The 21746-nt window shown below is 36.5% G+C and overlaps 1 protein-coding gene across 1 annotated transcript; it reads left to right on the top strand.

The window, feature by feature from the left end:
* The first annotated feature begins 5531 nt into the window (after window positions 1-5531).
* On the top strand, window positions 5532-21442 carry LOC109012785 (developmentally-regulated G-protein 3). Its single transcript, XM_018994591.2, has 10 exons — window positions 5532-5744; window positions 6718-6771; window positions 10826-10999; window positions 12620-12691; window positions 13409-13468; window positions 18025-18134; window positions 19101-19400; window positions 19786-19977; window positions 20817-20868; window positions 20973-21442. Exons 1-10 carry the CDS (start codon window positions 5703-5705, stop codon window positions 21021-21023), a joined length of 1107 nt encoding a protein of 368 aa, XP_018850136.1. The 5' UTR covers window positions 5532-5702; the 3' UTR covers window positions 21024-21442.
* The last annotated feature ends 304 nt before the right edge of the window (window positions 21443-21746 follow it).

Genomic DNA, 21746 nt, shown 5'->3' with positions numbered 1-21746 from the left:
ATTACTTCCCGCCACGAAAAATCATAAAAAGTCATTACCATTGCTTGTTTTAGTGGTAACAATACTTTTAATTATAAGTGTATTCTATTTATTGATAAAATTAGTTTGGGAGTTGAGGAATTGGAGATAAATATTGTTGGGTTAACATGAACTGTTCTAGGAACATTAATGTACCTAATTAAGCTTATACCTTAACGATAGAAAAAAGAAGATGCATGGCTTATATATATATATATATATATATATATACATATATATGGATGTTTGTAAATTTGTTGATTATTCTGGTGGGGACAACGAGGCAAACCTTCTTTTGACTGTTAAAAATTAAAGAAATATCATTTCACGACTGCTATATCTATAAATGAACTATATAAAAATAATTTTAGAAACTGACGTGGATTCATCTGATTCGTTAGATCTATTTTATAATAAAAATAATTTTACAATCTGACAAATCACACCAAGCTACGATAGTTTATAACTTTATAGTATTACTTTTGTGTAATCACTTTGTGACTAGAATATTTCTCTTTGTGAAATGGTGTGGATGAAATTTTTGTTTTATTTTACTTGAGCATTATAATTTGATGATTTCGATCGAGTTAAAGAGGGCTTGCTTCTCAATGTATATGTGTTATCTAAGGGACATAACATACTGCTCACATAATAAATATTCCGATAGCATTAAGCATGCATGTCATTCAGCTTCTTATTTTCTATAGACAACAAGAAAAATACTTCCAAAAGACCATATATTTTGCTCTGATAAGTGTTATGTAACTAATATTAAATAACTAATATTTAAAAATGAGTCAACTATGACCATATATATATATATAATATATATATATATATATATATATATGAAACATCATTATTTTCTGGAGGAATTATATTTGAAGGGCATATGACAACCAGAGGAGGAAGACTCCAACAATGATTCCCAATAAGTTCTTATAAAGCAAAAAATAATAAAACACAAATTGGGATAAATACACCAAGAAATATTGGTCTCTCATTTCATGTTTCTTGACGTCGTGACAAGAAAGTGTTACCATATGTGTGATATATATTTAATAAGAAAAGTCTTATAAAATGCACTTCTACTTAGCTTGGTATATATCGATGTGTTATTGCTTAATTAATTATACTTTATAAATATCTTGCTTCTCCATTATTATTGCTCATTATAAATAGAGTTCGTTATTTGTTTTTATTTTTTTTAATTTTTTTAGTGTAATTGAAACTTGTACATGCAGCTACCTTGCAATGCAACAAATTAAATGCTTGGCTATCATAAATATAGAGAATTTAATTAGTTTTTTTTTTTAATCTTTAGTTTTACCATCCTCATTCACACCTTTTTGATATTACAAATTTTAATTGGTTTAAGTGATTAACATAAGATTCCACTTAAAGAATGAAAACTTTTATGTGTGAAAGAATGATAAATTCAAAATGAAAAATAGCATTACTCTAAATATAATATATATATCAATTGTTTAAAATAAATTCAGATAAGATGAGTTGAGATGAATTGAGGTGAATTTTGAATGCAAATGAGGTACATATTTGGAATCACAGTAGGTAATATAGCTTTTCGTTTAAAGCTTACATGAATTGTAGATCATAAAGTAATAATTAATACTACTATTAAAAAGTTATTTAATGTTTGGTAACCAAATGTAGTTTGCTCGAGGCTTAGAAAATAGGAGACAAGTGCATGCTTACACTATCAAGGCAAACCTTGAGTATGATTATTTTGTGAAAAATGGTTTAATTGATATGTATGCAAAGTGCAGCTCATTAACAGATGCTAAAAGAGTTTTTTATGCTACGGTTGATCATAATGTGGTCTCTTACAATGCGATGATTGAAGGATACTTGAGAGAAGAGAAGCTAAATTAAACATTGGATCTTAGAACTGAGTAAGCAAATTCACAGCCTGATAATCAAATATGGGGCGTCTCTGGATGTATTTGTTGGGAGTGCTTTGATGTATGTGTATTCCAAGCTGTGTTCATGTATAAGGGATGCAAGGTTTATCTTTGAGGAGATAACTGAAAAAGATGTTGTATGGAATGCAATGTTTTTTTGTATATACTCAACAGTTGGAAAATGAAGAGGCTCTCAAGCTCGCTCTACTCGAAATTACATTTATCAAGACAAAGACCTAATTAATTCACTTTTGCTGCCTTGATCACCGCAACCAGTAACTAAGCAAGTCTCCAGGATGGTCAATAGATCCAATCTTAATTCCACAATTTGGAGAGATGTGTGCTGGAACTCCATGATCTCAACTTATTCGCAATACGAGGAAGTAGATGAAGGTCTTCAAGTGTTTGAAAGGTGATAAAGGAGGGAATAAGACCCAACTATGTAACATTTGTGGGGGTGTGCTCTTGGCATATAGTCATGCGGGGTTCGTAGAAGATGGGCTTTGCCATTTTGAATCGATGGTTGATTTTGGAATAGAACCAGGCCGGACAGAACATTATACTCGCATGGTTTCTCTTTTGGCCTGAGCAGGCAAACTCGTTGAAGCAAAGTAATTTATTGAGAAAATGCCAGTAAAACCACTAGCAGTAGTATGGAGGAGCTTGCTCAGTGTGTGTAGAGTAGCTGATAATGTTGATATGGGGAGATATGCAGCAGAGATGTCAATTTCACTTGATCCAATAGATAGTTGGTCATATATTTTACTTTCCAATATTTTTGCATCAAAAGAAATGTGGGAAGATGTCAAAAGGCTGAGGGAGAGAATGGACTTTAATGGGGTTGTAAAAGAGCCTGGAAGCAGCTTCATAGAATTATTCTAGAATTAAATAAGGATGTTCATACATTTATTGCAAAAGACACAACTCATGCTGAGGCCGATCTTATATACTCAGTTTTGGACAATATAATTCTGCAGATCAAAGGGATTGGTTATGTGCTTGACTCTACTACGCTTTTCATGAATGATTAATGAAACAATGGTGGTAACAATACCACAAACCTGAGCTTTGATCTGCCGACTATTTTGGAATGAGTTCTCGATCATCCAACTTATGTGGGGGATCTTGAGCTTGAAGGGTTTTGCATCACAAAGATGTTTGTCCTTTGGGCTTTTTATGGACCATCCTTGTGGAAGGTGGAAACTTAGATGCTTAATCTGTTGAATGTGAATAGGATGTCGCTAATCCCTAAAGCTTGACTCAAGTGCTAAAGGCTCCCACCAAGTTGAAGGTTTAAATCCTCTTTTGGTACAAACAATTTTTAGGGGCCATCGGACTAGAGAACTTCTCCTTAAATTATCTGATATGCACTTGCGGGTAGGGCTGTGCAGATGACTCAAAAACCCGTTAGACCCGTTCAAAATGACCCGACCTGACATTTAGCGGTTCATTATCTAATCGGTTTCTAGTCCGACTTGTTATGGGTTAGTGTCAAACCGTCCGACTATAAATTAGAAACTTCTCAAACCCTAGCTAGTCGCCCAACTCCCAAGTCCCATGAGCTTTTCGCATCTTTCTTATCTTTCTCCCTCAATACCCAAATCCAAATATTCAACAATTCTGCACATACAAGTTACAACAACAATCACAACCACAACCACAACCACCCATAAATGCTAAATCATAATCTCAAAAGTCGAGCCTTCTATTTCTTCTATGAGATACAATGGATGAGATACAAACCGAGCCTTTTATTTCTTCTTCTCGGAGAGGTTACTTGGCATGGGTTTCTCCAAGAATGCCGTAACTTGGGTCTCTAGACGGATCATATTCTGGGTTAGATCGTTCACTTTCACAGTAGACTTCATCTTCTTCAGACTGGTAAGCGTCGGATTGCTCAGAGAAAGCCATCGTTTGTTTCTCAGCCTATTTTGCTCAGAGAATTTTTTTTTCTCTCTTTTATTTGTCTCCTGTCGATAGTGTAAGAAGAGACGGCTGAAATGCTACTATTCGAGATTTCGAATGACTCACCACAGTGAAGCCATCGACTATTCGACGACTGCATCGAGTTTTTGCAGATGGCTTCCTTCTGCAAATGACTACATCCAAATGACTCTTCGCAAAGTTTCGCTCTTTTCATCTTTTCATTTTGTATTTTCTGGTGTTTTTTCTTAAGATTGAGAAGAATCTGAGAGAGATTATATTGTCATTTGTCCTTAGATCTGAGATAAATCGATGTGGAGAAAGTTTGTTTTTTTTTTTTTTAGTTTTGGTAAAGATCGGGTCATACGGGTTCGATCCAGTCTATTTTCTTCGGGTCGGGTTGGTTCGGTTTGGTGCCAAAAACGAGCGCACTCGGGTCGGGTATAAACCCAGTTGTACGAGCTCGGGTTGCAGCCCTACTTGCGGGAAACTCCTTACCGAAAATCTGTGCACTCTCGAGATTAGTCAGAACTTTATTTTCGAACACTCGTGCCAATAATAAAAAATAAAGAATGTTAACATGTTGTCGCTTACTCATGACTTTACCGTAGAGTAGGTTATTAGAATATTATTTGTTAATATTATTATTATTTTGAGATTTGAAAAAATTAAATTTTTTTATTATATTTTGTGTGAAAATTTAAAAAAGTTGTAATGATTAGATAAGATGAGATGAAATGAAACATTTTCACTAGTTGCACTTTTGCTATGAGACTGTTACAATAAAAAAATTAATTAAATTCTCTGCCATTAACTACTTCTCTATTCTTGCTTTTACCCATCAAACTATAGCATCTTTCATTTTCTTCGAATTTTTGAATATTTTTATTGAGGTTATTTGTGTAAATTGATATCAGGGTTAGTTTTTTGTACCATTGGAAGAAATTATTAAAATTAAAATTTTGATGGCATTACAAATTACACAGCAGTTTGAGAACAGTTTGGCTGTGCCTATAACATATATTTGAAAAAGAACTAATGCAAAATTTTTTTAAAACCAGAAGTAAAAAAAGAGATTATTCTTAAGAGTCTATTTATATAGTGAGATAAAATGAATTGAGATGAAATAGTAATAAAATTATTAGTTAAAATTAAATGACATGAGATGAGGTCACCTCTATCCAAACGGACCTAGAAAATGAGAAACTAATAGTCCTAGAAGTATATTATATTTAAGAAAAATGATACTTACAGTTGTGAGTATGCAAGCGCCGTTCAGTCGCTTTGAAAAAAGTGAATAAATATGAGACTCACATGAAAATAAATTAATTTTTTAATAGTAGACTCTATTTTTTTTCAAAGTAACTGTATAACGTTTACGCATTTCATAATTATACGTAGCATTACTCTATATTTAAATATAACAAAAACAGATTTGCTTAATGCAAATTTTTCTTTCTTGGGTCAAAGGACACAGTTTTTTTTTTTTGTTTTTTTTAACCAAAGGCAGAGATGGAACATCATTTGAGCACAACCTCGTCCTAGATCACAGCGTAGGCTGACAGGATAGAGGTTTGGACCTTGTGGCCCAAGATTTATTGGGTTTGGGCCTGACACGTAGTACACAAGGAACCAATCTCATTACGCAAAACTTTTGCGGCAAAAGAAGCCCGGACTTCATTATTCTAGTACCTTCGTCTTCTTCTTTCTCCTGCTGCATAGGGAACCATTTCACGACCGTCGCAGCGCTATCGCAGCCGTCGTACATCTTGATCCGGGACACACTCATATAGATTCTCTCTATCTTTCTCTCTCTATATAAGATTATCTGCTTCAGAAATGTCGACGGTTATGCAGAAAATCAAGGACATCGAAGATGAGGTAATTATTTTCTTCTGAGCTCTCAGTAAGAAAAGTTACAAGATGGTTCTAGGGTTTTAAAAAAATGTAACATGTTCTACCTGTTCCGATTTCAAGTTAGCGTACAAGTGTTTAAGTTAAAATTTTACTTCCGCGTTTAGAATCTATTTGGTTGCTAAAGAACCAGAGGACTGTGAGGGGAAGCAAAAGCATAATTTCCAGCGTTTTTGTGTAATTCAGTTACGGTTTTCTTATATTAAATAATTATGCAATTAGGTAACCTGATTTTTTTTTTTCTTTTTAAGCGTTTCTGGTTTTCGTCCTCTGAAGTCCCAAATAACGACAATGTACAAAATGCTGTCCTGATTTGCCCTCTATCTTTAATCTTAATGAGAAAATGGAAAAGATAAAGAATAGGAATTAAGTTCCGTATCCTGTGACTTGTGTCACCGTGATGCGAACTTTCAATTGTCATTTCCATAATCTGAGTTGAATGGTGGTTTTGATATGACCCAAATAACTAGCGATCTTGAGAATTAAAGTGTGTGTTTATTTATATATGTGTGTGTACGTATGAATCTCATTTCTGATTCCTTTACGTACACTTTCTGCAAATATAGAAGAAGAGTAATGACTCGCCAGTTTGTTGTCATAAAATATGAATTTGTCTTGTAGAAGAGTATGTATGTAGTTATGTGAAGTATAAAGCAAAATAATTAACACCGTACACCTTTTTTTTTTTTTAAACTAACACCTTAAACTTAAAACATGATGAATAAAACTTATACACAGACTGTAAAACTCCTTGCAATGGATCAACAAAGCAGTAACTGGTTGTTTTGCTGCTAAACAAGCTTGTAATCATATTTTTCATCTTAATAAGATTCTGGACCACATGTCGAATGGATAGATGATCTTGTATACTGGTCAGGAGATAGATGTGAAACTTGTTTGATTAATTAAAATGTGAATATGGCTTTCTTGTTTTTGGCAGATGGCAAGGACTCAAAAGAACAAGGCTACTGCTCATCACCTGGGTTTGCTCAAGGTAGATATTTATGCCCCTCTATATTTTCAATGGGAGGATGTTATGAATATGTATATTCATTTATCACTTCTTTCTTGTACTTAATGTGTGTGTATATATATATATATATATATGTATATGTTCTTTTCTTTATGTGGAAAACTTAGTAGAGTGGTCTGTTTTGGAGCATTTAGAAGTTTTGCGTTTGATAAAGCTATCATTGGTGTCTCAGGAAAATATATGCTCATTGAAGTCACCTATCCAAGCTAAGTATTGGCTTGTGCACGATGTAGGTGTTGGTACTTGGAAACCATTTCAGCAGAAATGACCAACTCACTAGTCGTAACGTTTTCGTATGTAAACCAGACCCTACGAGTTTGAATATCTCAGTAAGAGGCAGTCTCTAGTCTTGTTTGGTGGTCATGTTTTGAATATGTCGGTTTAAGATGGTATGATTGGGCAGCTTGTTAACCTATTTTAGGCTGTGTTTCGACATAAACTGAGGAAAATGAGAAAATGTACTCAAATGAAAATGTTTTCTAGAAGAATTGTTGATTTTCTGAAGTTTGGTTGGCACCTTGAAAACGATGCATAAAAGAATTTCTGATGTTTGGTTGGATTGAAAATCATGATTGTAATTATATGACTTCATATATATAATTTACCGATAAAAAAAAAAAAAAAATTATATGACTTCATATGTTATAATTTGATTCATACCTAGGAACATTTATTCAGTAAACAATTCACTGTAACAACCCCTTGTGGTATGATTTTATTAGAAATAGAATCATCCGTTAATATGTTATAATTTGAATCATCCGTTAATTTACCGAAAATAGAATATTTTCGGCTGTAACAAAACACCGCATTAGTCTTTTCTGGTTAGGGAAAAAAAGCAGTTGAAATAGATTGTGAAAATGAAACATATCCGGGAGGCTCCTATGATTCGGGATCATGTGGTGGATTTCTTCGAACAATTGCTTGTAGAACGAGAGGGGTGGAGGCCAAAACTTGATGAACTCGGTTTTGACACTATTGAGCCACATACAGCGTCTTGGTTGGAGAGACCTTTTGAGGAAGCGAAGATCTACAATGTAGTAAGAAGAATGGTTAAAGACAAAGCACCAAGTCCAAATGGCTTTTCGATGGGATTTTTTCCGAACATGCTGGGAGGTAGTGAAAGAGGACATAATGAATGTGTTTCAAGAATTGTTCTCGACTGGGAAGTTCGAGAAAAGCCTAAATGCTATTTTTATTATGTTGATCCCGAAGAAGACCGGAGCATCGGAGGCGAAAGATTATAGGCCCATTAGCCTCATTAATGGGGTGTACAAAATTATCTCCAAGGTGCTCGCAAACAGATTAGGGGAGGCCTTGGGCAAGATAATTACGAAACCTCAAAATGCATTTATAAGGGGTTGACAAATCCTGGATTCAACCCTTATAGCTAATGAATGGTTGGATAGCAGATTAAAGTCTGGTATCACAAGGATTATATGTAAGGTAGATATGGAGAAAGTATATGATTATGTAAATTGGGAGTTCTTTCTATATTTGCTGGGGAGATGTGGTTTTGGAGAAAGATGATATATATGGATCAGATGGTGCATCTCAACGGCAAGGTTCTTAGTTTTGATTAATGGCAGCCCAGTTGGTTTCTTCAACAGTTCTCGTGGCCTAAGATTAGGAGATCCGTCATCCCCACTTCTCTTTGTTATTATCATGGAGACCCTTTGTAAGATGCTATCAGCCATGGTTATGAATGGTTTTGTAGTTGGATTTTCGGTTGGTGGCCCCAATCAGGGCCTTATTACTATATCTCATTTATTATTTGCAGATGACACTAATATTCTGCAAGGTAGATCAAAACCAGCTAAGGGCACTGGAGGCACTCTTAATATGCTTCGAAGCAACGCCAGGCTTAAAGTAAACTTCGATAAATCAGAGTTAGTGCCAGTTGGGAATGTCAGCAACACTCAGCAATTGGCCAGCACACTTGGGTGCAAGGTAGCCTCTCTTCCCATGAAATATTTGGGATTGCCGTTGGGGGCTGCCTCATGGGTTTTATCAATTTGGGATGTAGTTATCGAAAAGATAGAATGAAGATTGACGGGGTGGAAGAGATTGTACTTGTCAAAAGGTGGCCGGATGACTCTAACTAAGAGTGCTCTCTCTAACTTACCAACATATGTTCTATCTTTATTTCCACTTCCAACTAGTGTGGTGACACGAATTGAAAAACTCCACCGTGATTTCTTATGGAGCAGGGTGGGGGATGAATTCAAATTCCATCTAGTCAGTTGGGACAATGTGTGCAAGCCAATCTCTTCAGGTGAGTTGGGTATAAAAAATATGAGAACTTTCAATCGGGCTCTACTTGGAAAATGGCTATGGAGATATAATATGGAACCAGAAGCCCTATGAAAATTGGTGGTTGATTGCAAATATGGAAGCTTGTGAGGTGGTTGGTGTACTAGAGAGGTGAATGGGCCTATGGAGTGGGGGTTTGGAAGCACATTAGACGAGGGTGGGGGGTGTTTACTCGTCATACTAAATTAGTGCTGGGTGCGGGTTCTCGGATAAAATCTTGGAGGGACATGTGGTGTGGGCATGAGGCTCTAAAGGATTCTTTTGCATCTGTTTTCCGGGTGGCATGTGATCAAGAAGGTTCAATGGCGGACCTCATGGTTCGATTGGGGGACCAAGTCCAGTGGAATATCACTTTCAGTAGAGCAGCTCAAGATTGAGAAGTAGACAACTTTGAGGCTTTCTTCAGCCTATTGTATTCTGTGAAGCCGAATGGACAATGAGCCAATACGCTGTGGTGGACACTTGCAAGTAAGGGTGCATTCTCGGTTCGATCCTTCTTTAAGTCCCTCACACAATTACCGATAATTCAATTCCCATGGAGAAGAATTTGGAGGAATAAGGCACCCCCTAATGCGGTCTTCTTCTCTTGGACAGTTGCCCTGGGCAAGATTTTGATAGCCGATAATCTGAGGAAGTGCTGGGTCGTTAGTCTAGATTGGTGTTGTATGTGCAAGAAATCCGACGAGACAGTGGATCATCTCTTGTTTCATTGCGAGAGTCTTGTGGATTGAAATGTTTAGCCGAGTTGAGTTAACTTGGGTAATGTCTGCCAGCTGGACACTTCCGGGAGAGGTTCCACAAATCAAAGCGGTGTGGAAGCTGGTCCTTATCTGCATTATGTGGTGCATATGGCAAGAGTGTAACGATCGGACATTTGAAGATAAGGAGCGGACACTAGAGGAACTTTGATCTTTATTTTTCCGTACTTTATTTCTATGGGCCATGGCTGTAGACTTTAATGGCCTAAATTTTCATGATTTTCTTGTTTTTGCTATTGTGACCTAGATAGGTCTTATTTCTTGTATGCCATCTTGTGTACTTGGGCCATGTCTATCTTTATTAATAATATCGTTTACTTATAAAAAAAAAAATACTATCATTTATATTCATTTAATGCAACATGTGGCCATTGTGTTGGACGGGGTTAACTGTAATGATTTTTATGCTGCTGCTGTTTCTAGCTCATAGGCTGTAATTAGGCCTCTCTCTTGTATACTACATGTGTAATTGGGCTTTGCCTAATTATGAGGATCAATAAACTTTCTTAGAAGGAAAAAAAAATATTTATGGGATTTAACTGTCCAAAAGGGTACTGATAAGTCTAAGGTCCCTTGTATTGTTTGCCTTTGCCATTTAGTGCATTATATGAATATTTTTGTATAAAATCACATGGGTCCCTTGGTACATGTAAGAGTGACTACTCTCACACATTTGTTTATGATGTAATCATGTAAAACAATCTAAGTTATATTGTGTTGAATTCATGATTTTTTCTGGATATTTTAATTTCGTTGCTCTAAGATGCCCGGTATTTTTTTAGCTGGAAAGTATGGTGTTTTCTTGTACTTTATAAGTTATAGATGTGGGTTTATATGCTGATTCCATGGTGCTTTCATATTTTATAGTTAAGTTTCTCAATTTCTTCTTTCATCCACTAGTATTTGGCAGAACTGATCTATATGTCAATGATCATCTGTTGCAGGCTAAACTTGCAAAGCTACGGAGGGAACTCTTGGAACCTTCCTCGAAAGGAGGTGGCGGTGCTGGTGATGGATTTGATGTTACTAAAAGCGGAGATGCAAGAGTTGGTCTAGTGGGATTCCCTTCCGTTGGGAAATCTACACTGTTAAACAAGTTAACAGGGACATTTTCAGAGGTATGTGTGTTGTTTGTCAACTCAGATTTAATGCTTTCATCAGTGAGCTTTGGTAAGGCTAATATTGCCAATTGGCTTTCTTGTTTGTATGGAACAGATTACTTAGTGTTATACTTTGTTGAGGTTTGCATTCTAATGGCTTTTGAATATTTATCATCTTACTTGAGTAACGAGATAGAAGTTGTTGGCTGCTCAGTGCTCACCAATTCTTCAGATAATGGGCACATGATGGGAAAAATTGCTTTGGGAAATTTAGGCTGCTCTCAAATTTAGTTTATTGTGGTTTCCAATGACTTTCGTGCTGTTTTTTAGCTTTAGTTTGTAATTAAGTTTTTTCTCTTGTATACTTCTTGTGTACTTGAGCTATGCCTAATTACGTAATTTTTAATAAATTTCTTACTTATAAAAACAAATTTAGTTTATTGTGATACTTGGTGGCAATAGTATCATCATTACTTATAAAAAAAAGTTGGTGGTAATGTTATCATTATCATGATTATACCATTGATGAAAAATATATTACTATGCAGTTGGATTACTTAGATGTTTTGAGTGTAGTTCCTTTAGTTCTGTGAATTATCAAATGAATTAATGAAAAGATTGTGTAACATCCCATCGGATGCCCTAACCACATTTGCGCCTATACTCCAAAAGGATTAGTCAATAGTTCCATTGGAACCATTATAAAGAGCAAAAACTTCTTCCTCCCAAGCAATGTGAGATCTTATATACCACATATAATCATCAGTCAGTATGGGGTATCACAATCTCACCCCCTTAAATTCCTAACATTCTCGTTGAGACAGTTCTTCGTACATGACACGGCTCAAGTCTCACATTTCTAGTTGGGATAGGCTTTGTTACCAGTTGCAACGTCTCATGGGAAGTCTTAGCTGCTTTGGGCCGATGCTCCAAAAGGCCTAGTCAATGGTACAAGTGGAGTCCCATGGTAACCATTATAAAGAGCAAGAACTTCTCCCTTCCAAGCAATGTGAGATCCGATACATCACGTACACTCATCCGTCAGTAGGGGGTATCATAGATTGTAGGTGCAGTGTTTCTTAGATGTAAGTTTATGCTTCTATCAATTGCATAACATTACGGATTATATTCCTGCTTTGAGTTAAAAGAAAAAATCCAGAAGTAGATTAAGGTTAGGACTGGGTTGACATTTTCAAGATTTGGCGATTTGAATGGATAAAGATATATTGGAAATTGGAAGTTTAATAAGTACCTCAAGTAACAGGTGAAATATGCTCGTTTGAAAATGTGCAAGTATTAATATCATTGTGCACAATATCTCATGCAAGCGAGCAGCTCACAGGCTCTAGAGCATCTGTCTGGATGGATATCCAGGCTTGTTTATTATGTACACATGCAAGCGAGCAGCTCACAGGCTCTAGAGTGTCTGTCTGGATGAATATCCATGCTTGTTTATTATGTACACATGCCATTCTAATGTTGAACATGTTTATTCTTGTCATTATTTCCTTTTGCTTCTGTTGGAATGAAGGAAGGAAAGGGGATAATGGTGAAACTTTTTTATCACAAAATCTTCTTGTAGGTTATTTCCATGGTTCTTTTGAAGGCCATATGTTTTTTTACCCCTATGGTTTGCAGGTTGCTTCCTATGAATTTACTACCTTAACTTGCATCCCAGGTGTGATCACATATCGAGGAGCTAAAATTCAGGTAATATCATCCAAAACAGCTTGTTCCTTGTGTATTATTTTCTGGAAGATTTGATCTCTTTTGGAAATCAGCTATCTGATATTACCAAGGGGAGACTGGGTTTTGATCTCCCCTGCTGTTTTCCCCTTTGAATAGTTGTAAATTCTTAAATACAACTAATGAATCAGACTTCACTCAAAGTAAGATTCAAATTTACACCTCTCATATTCTCATGAGATGATTTGTAAGGTTTAGATGATTATACTATTTTTCCCTGCATTCCATGCTGTTGATCATCTGTTCTATTTTATTTTTTACCAAAGATATTGTCTATTTTGGAACGTTAATGGACACAGATTTAAAGAAAACTTCTAACTCATTTTCCCCAACTCTACTCCTAATTTTTCAAGTATGATACCTTATTCTGTTTAATGTTAGCTTTAAATTTCCATGGTTATTGTGTCTATTCCTACTCAGATTTGTCACAGATAGCATATGGGTTGTGCACTTTTTTTGTTTTTTCTTTTCCATATGAGGACCACCACTACCATATGCTAGCATGGATGTCATCATCTGGTGTGGCTTCCTTGCTGGTGATGGCTTGTATCTGCAATTGTATAAATGAAATCCCTTGATGAGTAAACTCTAACTAGGTTTTTCCCCTTCATGCCTGCATTGTGGATGCTTGCTCATTGAGATAACTTTCTCTTTCTCTCTTATTTTAATTTTGATTGGCAGTTGTTGGATCTCCCTGGAATTATTGAGGGTGCTAAGGATGGAAAAGGTAGAGGAAGGCAGGTAAAACCTTTCCACCCAACTTGGATGTCTGTTATTATTTGTTCGATTTTTTTTTATTTTTTTCCTTTTTTTGCAAACTGGTGATTTTGTTTCAATAGGCTGGTCTTGAGGGTGCAATGTGTCAGTTTTGATACTTTGGGTGCAAAGTGTAAAACCCCTAGTAGTTTGAGGGCGTCAGAGTAATTCTTCATGAATTGACTTATACTTGTGAGATATTTGTCTCTGGATATTTTCATTATTCGTTGTGACCTTATTCTAATTTCATGTTTATTTAAAATAAGTAGTGCTTTAACACCAGGTCCTCAAAGAACTGTAGTAGGAAATGTTATGCAGCTTAGATGTATCATTATGTGGTTGGATCCGAGCATTGGCAATGGTCTAGCCAGAGCCAAAGCCAAAATTTTGCCTAAAGCCTTTGCCAAAGATATAACCCCACATTGGATTATCCATCTATTAGCCAAAATAATAATAATATTATTTTTTTACTAATTTTTTTTTTCATATTTTGCAACTACACTAACCATATTTTAATTAATAATTTAATTTTTACTTAAATTATTGTTTCCCAACTATTTTTTTTTTCTCAACCTAATTATCCAACAAACATGGTTATTTGTACTACTATTATTTAAGATTTCCCTTTTTATTGTTAAAATGGACATTGATTTATCTTATTTATAAGCTATTGAAAAACTTTCATTATCTTCTAACAATCCTGTCCAATACATTCACAAAACTGTCCAATCCTGTCCAACAGATTTTCTGAACTAATTATCGTGTGGTTGCTGCAATTTTCTGAAAAAATCTGAACTTTCCAAGCCATGCACATTTTGAGTTACTCTGTTACTGTAAAAGAAAAGGACCAGAAATTGAACCAACTATAAAAGAGATGCCTTTCAACATTAGAATGCCAAAAATCAGAAGTCTGGTACATGCAACTTGACCATACACAAGTTCAAGTTTGGAAATTAAATCCAAACCATACACAAACCAACCCACAATCCAAATACAAAACATCTTGGAAATTAAATCCAACCCACCAGACCTGCCCACGAAAGAATAACATCCATTTCCACAATTCCAAAAATTAACAACCAGCCCACAAATGAATAACATCCATTTCCAGCTGCCAAAGTTGATCTAGTACTACTCCTGCTGTCCTGCCCTGCCCTGCATGCATGCTGTAAAGACATGAACATGGAGGGGTGGGGGAAATAATATTACAATATCTATTATTCACATGCAAACCACATTAAGTTCTGTTGTGAGGAATGTTAGTAATAACTTTGCTTGTGCAATGATTATATCTGCTCTTACACATTGAACTAATTATCTTGTTTACACTGGAGTAGTCAAATTATCTTGTTTACACAAATATCCACATGCTAATTCGTGTCTAATTTGTGTATGACAAGAACGAAGCCTACACAGAAAGAAATTGAACCAAGCCTACACAGAAAGAAATTGAACCAAGCCTACACAGAATGCCAGTCAACCAAGCCTACACAGACCAGAAATTACGTACCAGACTACAACGAATTTAACAATTACGTACCAGAGTACAACAATTGTGCATGCTAAAAAACACAGCAATCAATATCCTTTTTAGAAAATGGGTTAAAATTTGAGCATGGTGATTGTTAGAACCACTGTGCCAGCACAGACCAGCTGCCATACCAAAGCACAAAAGAGATGCCACAATGTTATGAACAACAAATCATTAAACCAGCAAAACCCAAAGCAAGAACACTTTAACAAAACCTAAAATAAAAAATCCATCCAATAAACGTACGGAACAATCACACAACCACTAAAATCAGCAAAATCACAACCAACAAGAGCTAAGATCAGCACAAAAGGAAGTAAGATCAAAGAGAAATTCCAGAATTTCTTACCCTTGCATGTATCAAAACCGAAATAGTCTCTCAGAGAGGTAGTCTAGGGCAAAATTCGAAGATCCTCACAAGGCGCCGTAGCACAGGCCATTTGGTTCTAGCTGCCGATTGTCCGTGTAGATTGATTGTCCTAGTTGCCGTTTGGTTCTTCACCCAGGCCGAGATAGATGATATTGCACAATGGACAACGAAACGGAAAAAGGGAGAGAGAAAGGAAGTGCCGGGCAAAGCTCTACGAGAGAAAGGGAGAGAAAGGGACTTTCGGGCTCGAGAGAATGGAGAGAAACAGAGAGAAAGGGAGTGTCAGGCTCGAGAGGAAGGGAGAGAAAGGAGAGAGAATGAGACTGCGGGAGTAGAAAGCGTGGGAAAATTGGCCCAGCCGTTAGATTTTATTTTTCAATAAAATATGCTTTTGGTTGGTGAACAGTGACTCACCAAGTATGACTTTTGCTTTTTATTTACTATAGCTCATAGTCTCACTTGAAGGACTTTAACTAGTCCAATGCAGCTGATTTAATAAAAAAGAGCCATATTTTTGGCTTCATTGGCATTTGGCTAGTCCAATGCCAGTGCTCTAAGACTTGGGGCTTACATGGATCTGACGGATACACGCACCAACCTCCAGCACCATACATTTAAGGGGACTTCTCTCAGTTAACATGACTCATTTTTTCTTCTTTCTCTTTGATTGCTGGTTCCTTTCAAGTTCATATAGTATGGAGCCATACAACTAGACCTACGTAGTGGAATGGATTCTGAATGTCCCAAAATGGTTATGAAAGGTTACATATATTGTTTCTGGAAGGATACTGTATGTTGGTTATATTCAGCACACTACCAGAAATTTTGATCTTGGTGGTTCATGAGTCATTTTAAGATCAATTTCAATTAGAATTTTACAGACAGCGAACATATCTTTCACATATTGCGTGCTTAATCATGGTAGTTTTTTTACCCTATCTCTGTAAGACCATAGGTGCATCTAGGGTGTGAAATGGTTGTGTTATTGAAAAAACCCCAATATCAACAGTTTGGCGCGGTTGTTGGATTGTAAGGTGTCCTCCTTGACTATAAAATATTTGGGACTCCCTTTGGGGGTGACTTTCAGGGCTCGAGCTATATGGGATGGGGTGGTGGAAAAAGTAGAGAGAAAGCTTGTGGGGTGGAAACAAATGTATTTATCAAAAGGGGGGCGACTCACTTTAATTAAGAGCTCTTTAACTAATTTCCCCACATATTTCCTTTCACTCTTTCCTTTGCTTGTAGGGGTGGCGACTAGAATTGAGAGATTATTCTGGGCTTTTCTCTAGGGGGGAGTGGGGGAGGAAACAAAATTCCACCTGGTTAATTGGAACAAAGTTTGTTCTCCAATTCCGAATGGTGGCTTGGGAGTTTGCAATTTGAGGACTTTCAATAAAGCTTTGTTGGGAAAATGGTTATGGAGGTACTAGCTAGAGGAGGACGCGTTTTGGAAGGAGATTATTGTTTCTAGACACGGGAGTGCGTGGGGAGGATGGTGCTCCAATGTAGTGAGAGGGGGGAGTATGGCTTGGGTTTATGGAAATTTATTAGGCAGCAGTGCTTCAAAAGTCATATACGGTTTGTGGTGGGAGAGAGGTCTAGAATCAAGTTTTGGCATGATGTTTGGTGTGGAGAGTGCGCTTTGTATAAGGCTTTTCCAGCACTTTATCGTATTGCATCTAACCGTGAGGCTTCAGTGGCAGATATGCAAGTATTCTCTCTTGGTTCTTACCAGTGGAATGTCCTCTTTAATAAGGATATTCATGAATGGGAATTGCACGCCATGTCTGATTTTTTCAGATTGCTTTATTCCATGGGAAATACCACGACACAAGAGGATAAAGTGCAGTGGAGGGCCAATGATAGTAAAAAATGCACAGTCAGGACATATTATAAGATTTTATCAGCACAAGGCAATGCTCCATTTCCATGGAAGAGGATTTGGAGGTCCTGGGTGCCTACTAAAGTAGCTTTCTTTGTGTGGACTGCGGCCCTGGGGAAGATCTTGACTATGGACAATTTGAGAAGGAGGGGACTTATTGTGATAGATTGGTGCCATTTGTGTAAAAAGCATGGAGAATTTGTAGATCACTTACTTTTGCATTGTGAGGTTACAAGGGGGTTATGGGATGAGATCTTTAGAAAAATGGATATTGCTTGGGTAATGCCCTCGAGGGTGGTGGATTTATTGGCTTGTTGGAAGGAGCTTCAAGGCTGCCCTCAAGTGGCGGCAGCGTGGAAGATGATCCCGTTGTGTATCATGTGGTGTACATGGTCGAAAAGGAATGAGAGGTGCTTTGAAGATAGGGAGCTCACAATGGCGGAGCTTCAGAATTTTTTTATGCACACTTTAATGCTTTGGTTCTCAGCTATTGTACTTGATGGAAACAATGTCCATGACTTTCTTTCCTTAACTTAGAATGTATCTAGGTGTTTTCTTTTGTATGCTTCCTGTGTACATGTGCTATGCCTAGTTCATTCGTATGAATAAAATTTACTTCTTACTTTTAAAAAAAAAGTCTGGTGGACAAATCTGTTTGGCACACATAAGTTTACATGGTACAGATGCCTATTATGCAAGTGTATTCTTGATATGCCCGTCTATTTAGATTTTCCTTTTAACTGTTATTGCAAATGCAGGTTATCAGCACTGCTAGGACATGCAATTGCATTTTAATTGTTCTTGATGCAATAAAGCCAATAACTCACAAACGCCTGATAGAGAAAGAGCTTGAGGGATTTGGCATAAGGTAATGCATAGTCAAAAGTTCTCTCGTTTTACATGTACTTGTGCATCATGTATACTAATATGGGTCTTCTTTTGGAAATGAGTTTTCATATATGGTTAAAGTATCATATTTTTTTCGTCGTTCATTTTTGCAAAGTAATACATGCTGCAATCTATACTTATAAAAAAAAAAAAAAAATACATGCCGCAATCTAGGGCCTGGCTTGGGCGAGTCTTTAAAAAATATGCGATACGAAGCAACCCTTGGTATTCTTCCCAAAAGCCACCTGAAGAGCACAAGCCGCTTTATAAGACGAGTGAAAAGCTGAATATCTTGGGTAAATTACTAGAAAAGATGTTAGTAACTTCTTTTAAAAGCTGGAGGCCCCTGAAAAAGCGACCAAACAGGGCCTAAATTTGATTTCTCACCCACACCATTCATAAAATACAACCCTGAGATCTCTATCCGCTCTTTCCATTAACTAGCAGCAAAAAAATTCTCAAAAGTTGGGACTCAGGCAATTTTTTAGAACTGTTAACAGCAACAGCACATAGCTGTTTTCTCAGCTATGGTCATTTATTTTGCAACCCTACCAGACCTCTCATCACATCCTATATAGATGTTTATCCACAATATTTTTCTGGGCCTCTTCCCACCAACAAACTCCAACCCTAGCATTCCAAAGAGTTAACCATGGGTGATAGCCAGTCGGTAGCATTAGAGGGTGAAAGGGATCCCTAGTGGCAATATATTGAATTAGTATGTAGATAGATCAATTTTGGTGGCTGGTTGGAGGTTTTCAGATTCATGTTCCAATAATCTGTGGACACGTGCAAATCTTGATCTCAACCACTTGTCAAATTTGCTTCAATTTCAGGCCTTTGCTCCTCCTCTCTCTCTCTCTGCCATTTTTTCTTCTTCTTTTTTCTTTTTCAAATTTGTCTTTATTAACTATTTGAATTTTTTATTTTTATTTTCTGGGTACAGGTTGAACAAGGAACCACCTAATCTGACTTTCAGGAAGAAAGATAAGGGTGGAATTAATTTCACCTCAACGGTTACCAACACACTTCTAGACCTTGAAACTGTCAAAGCAATATGTAGTGAATACAGAATTCACAATGCTGATATTACTCTTCGTTATGATGCAACTGCGGATGACCTCATAGATGTCATTGAGGGCAGTAGGATATATATGCCTTGCATCTATGTTGTGAACAAGATTGATCAAATTACCCTGGAGGAGCTGGAGATTTTGGATAAACTTCCTCACTACTGCCCTGTCAGGTATGTTTTTTTCCCTGTACTGAAACTGTTCTTATTTTGGACCTCCCTGCTTTTTTATAATTCCATCATGAGTAGTATGTAAGATAATTGTTGCAATAAATTGGAAATGTCGGTCATTATTTGTAATGGCGACAGCTTTCATAATTTGCTTGTATCCATCATTTGTGCTAGTGGTAATTAGGTGTATTCTGTGTATACTTCTTTTATACTTGGGCTATGCCTTTTTCTATTAATAAAATTTTACTTTTACTCATCAAAAAAAAAATTATGGAGATGTCCTTTTGATATGTAGATACAACTTTTGCTTCCACACAGTCTCTCTTCCTCAATAATTTGGCATTCTTCCACACATTTCTTTTGGTTGATTTTTCATAATTATCTGCAGTGCTCATCTGGAATGGAATCTTGATGGTCTGTTGGATAAGATATGGGAATATCTTAATTTGACTCGCATATACACAAAGCCTAAAGGGATGAATCCTGACTATGAAGATCCTGTAATCCTGTCATCTAGAAGGAGGACAGTTGAGGACTTCTGCAACCGAATCCACAAGGATATGCTTAAACAATTCAAGTAGTAAGTTTTCCTCTTCAAACGTTCATGCTGCCAACGGTTTTAACTTGCAAAATGTAGACAATAAAATGTGAAGAACATGCTTAAACGATTCAAGTAGTAATCTCCGAACTTTTGATGCTATCAAAGGTTTTAACTTACAGATGTGGAAAATAATATGCTCCCCTTGCTCTCGTTTGTTTTCTTAGTTTTGTAAAGGTAAAGGAAGTTCACGACTGGGATAAGCGTGAGTTCCTTCTTTCAATGGATCTTTTCCAAGAGCACAGTAAAGAAATTTTAGGCACTTGTCCACACTCTTGATTAATTAGATACTTTGAAGCCTTTTGTTTTCCTAGTAATTTTATTTAGCTTTATCAATTAAGGCTTCCTTTACACTATTTCTATTGAAACAAGTGATAGGTGGCTAGCTAGCTCACCTTCTGCAAAGCGGCACCCAATATTTCCTATTTTTGTGGCTTCTTTTTTAAAATTCCGTTCCTTATTGTAGTCATCTATTCTGCTTCAGGAACTTGGAAACTCAATTTACCAAGTTAGTTATAGAACCATTTGATGTATAGCTGATTTTGTCCACAGTTTTTGGACAACGCCGTCTTCTTCTTTTCTTCTATTTTTAAATTTGGATTTTCTTGGTTTATTTATTGGGAAACAAATCATCTCATGCTTGACATCCTGTGAGAATTGGCAATGATGACCTAAGCTACTTGTCAGGTAGCCGTTTCTGTAATTAGTTTGCGTTTAAAAAACACTTGATCACAGGAAATGTGCCTATCAGAGATTTGGTTTAAGGTTTTTTCTTCCACGTTTATAATTTTCAATGATTGCTTATTCTGGCTGATGTACAGTGCTTTGGTCTGGGGTTCAAGCGCGAAACACAAGCCACAAAGGGTCGGCAAGGTTTATTCAATACTTCAATACCTTGTACTCATCATTTTTTAAATGCAGTTTTTTTTTTTTGTGCTGATTGAATACATGATGTTTCGTTCTTTCTTATACGGCAGGAACATGTGCTTGAGGATGAGGATGTTGTTCAGATAATAAAAAAGGTGTGATTGTTGAAGCTAGAATCCTTTTAAAAGTCTTTTGGAAGCAACTGACAGGATTTTCCAGCAGTAAGGATCTTGCTACGAGATTTATCTTCAGTTTCCCAAGCTTTGGTAGACCTAAAACATTCCCTGTCATCTTCTTTTTATTAGCTGATTAGGAAGAGCAGCGGAGAGCTTTGATATGTAATTAGGCTTTTTGGTGATCAAGCTTCCTTCTCACTGTTGACTGCTCGGTTGTATAACACCGCACATAAAATCTATTATGAAAGGGGTAGGTGTGAATTACAACCAGAAATTAGTATGCTAGAACATGTTGTCACATGCGCTTTCAATATTGATGCATTTTTAACTCGTTGTAGGATTTAATTTCGCAATCTTCTACCTAACTGAAATGTGATTTGAGAGCAAGGATTGAATTGCATGAAGCTTGATTCTCTTTACTTGAACATCCCATTATCTAGAACTGCCTTATCGATCAAGAATTTTGTTCATTTTTTCTTTTATCGATAAACAAATTTTTTAGTGATCATGACATTATCCCATCTTTCACACTGTTCCAATCAAAGGATTGCCCGGAATGCCTCGCCAAAAAGCTAAGAGATCGATTACTTTTTTTGGCATCACCCAAGCTAATCCATATGAGCAAAGAAGTCATTTCTCAAGATCGTAGTAATCTCACAATGAAGTAATAGGAGATCCACAGACTATCCACTCTTTTTGCACATACAA

This window comes from Juglans regia, chromosome 10 (assembly GCF_001411555.2).
Source record: "Juglans regia cultivar Chandler chromosome 10, Walnut 2.0, whole genome shotgun sequence".
Taxonomy (NCBI): Eukaryota; Viridiplantae; Streptophyta; class Magnoliopsida; order Fagales; family Juglandaceae; genus Juglans; species Juglans regia.
The sequence above is the reverse complement of the archived record's forward strand: the minus strand, read 5'-3'. Positions and strand labels throughout refer to the sequence as shown.

Bases quoted from the DNA above. Each gene is read 5' to 3' on its own strand.
- LOC109012785 (XM_018994591.2), top strand. From the start codon at position 5,703: ATGTCGACGGTTATGCAGAAAATCAAGGACATCGAAGATGAG. The intron at 12,692-13,408 runs GTAATATCATCC...TTTGATTGGCAG, and splicing joins ATCGAGGAGCTAAAATTCAG to TTGTTGGATCTCCCTGGAAT. The intron at 18,135-19,100 runs GTAATGCATAGT...TTCTGGGTACAG, and splicing joins CTTGAGGGATTTGGCATAAG to GTTGAACAAGGAACCACCTA.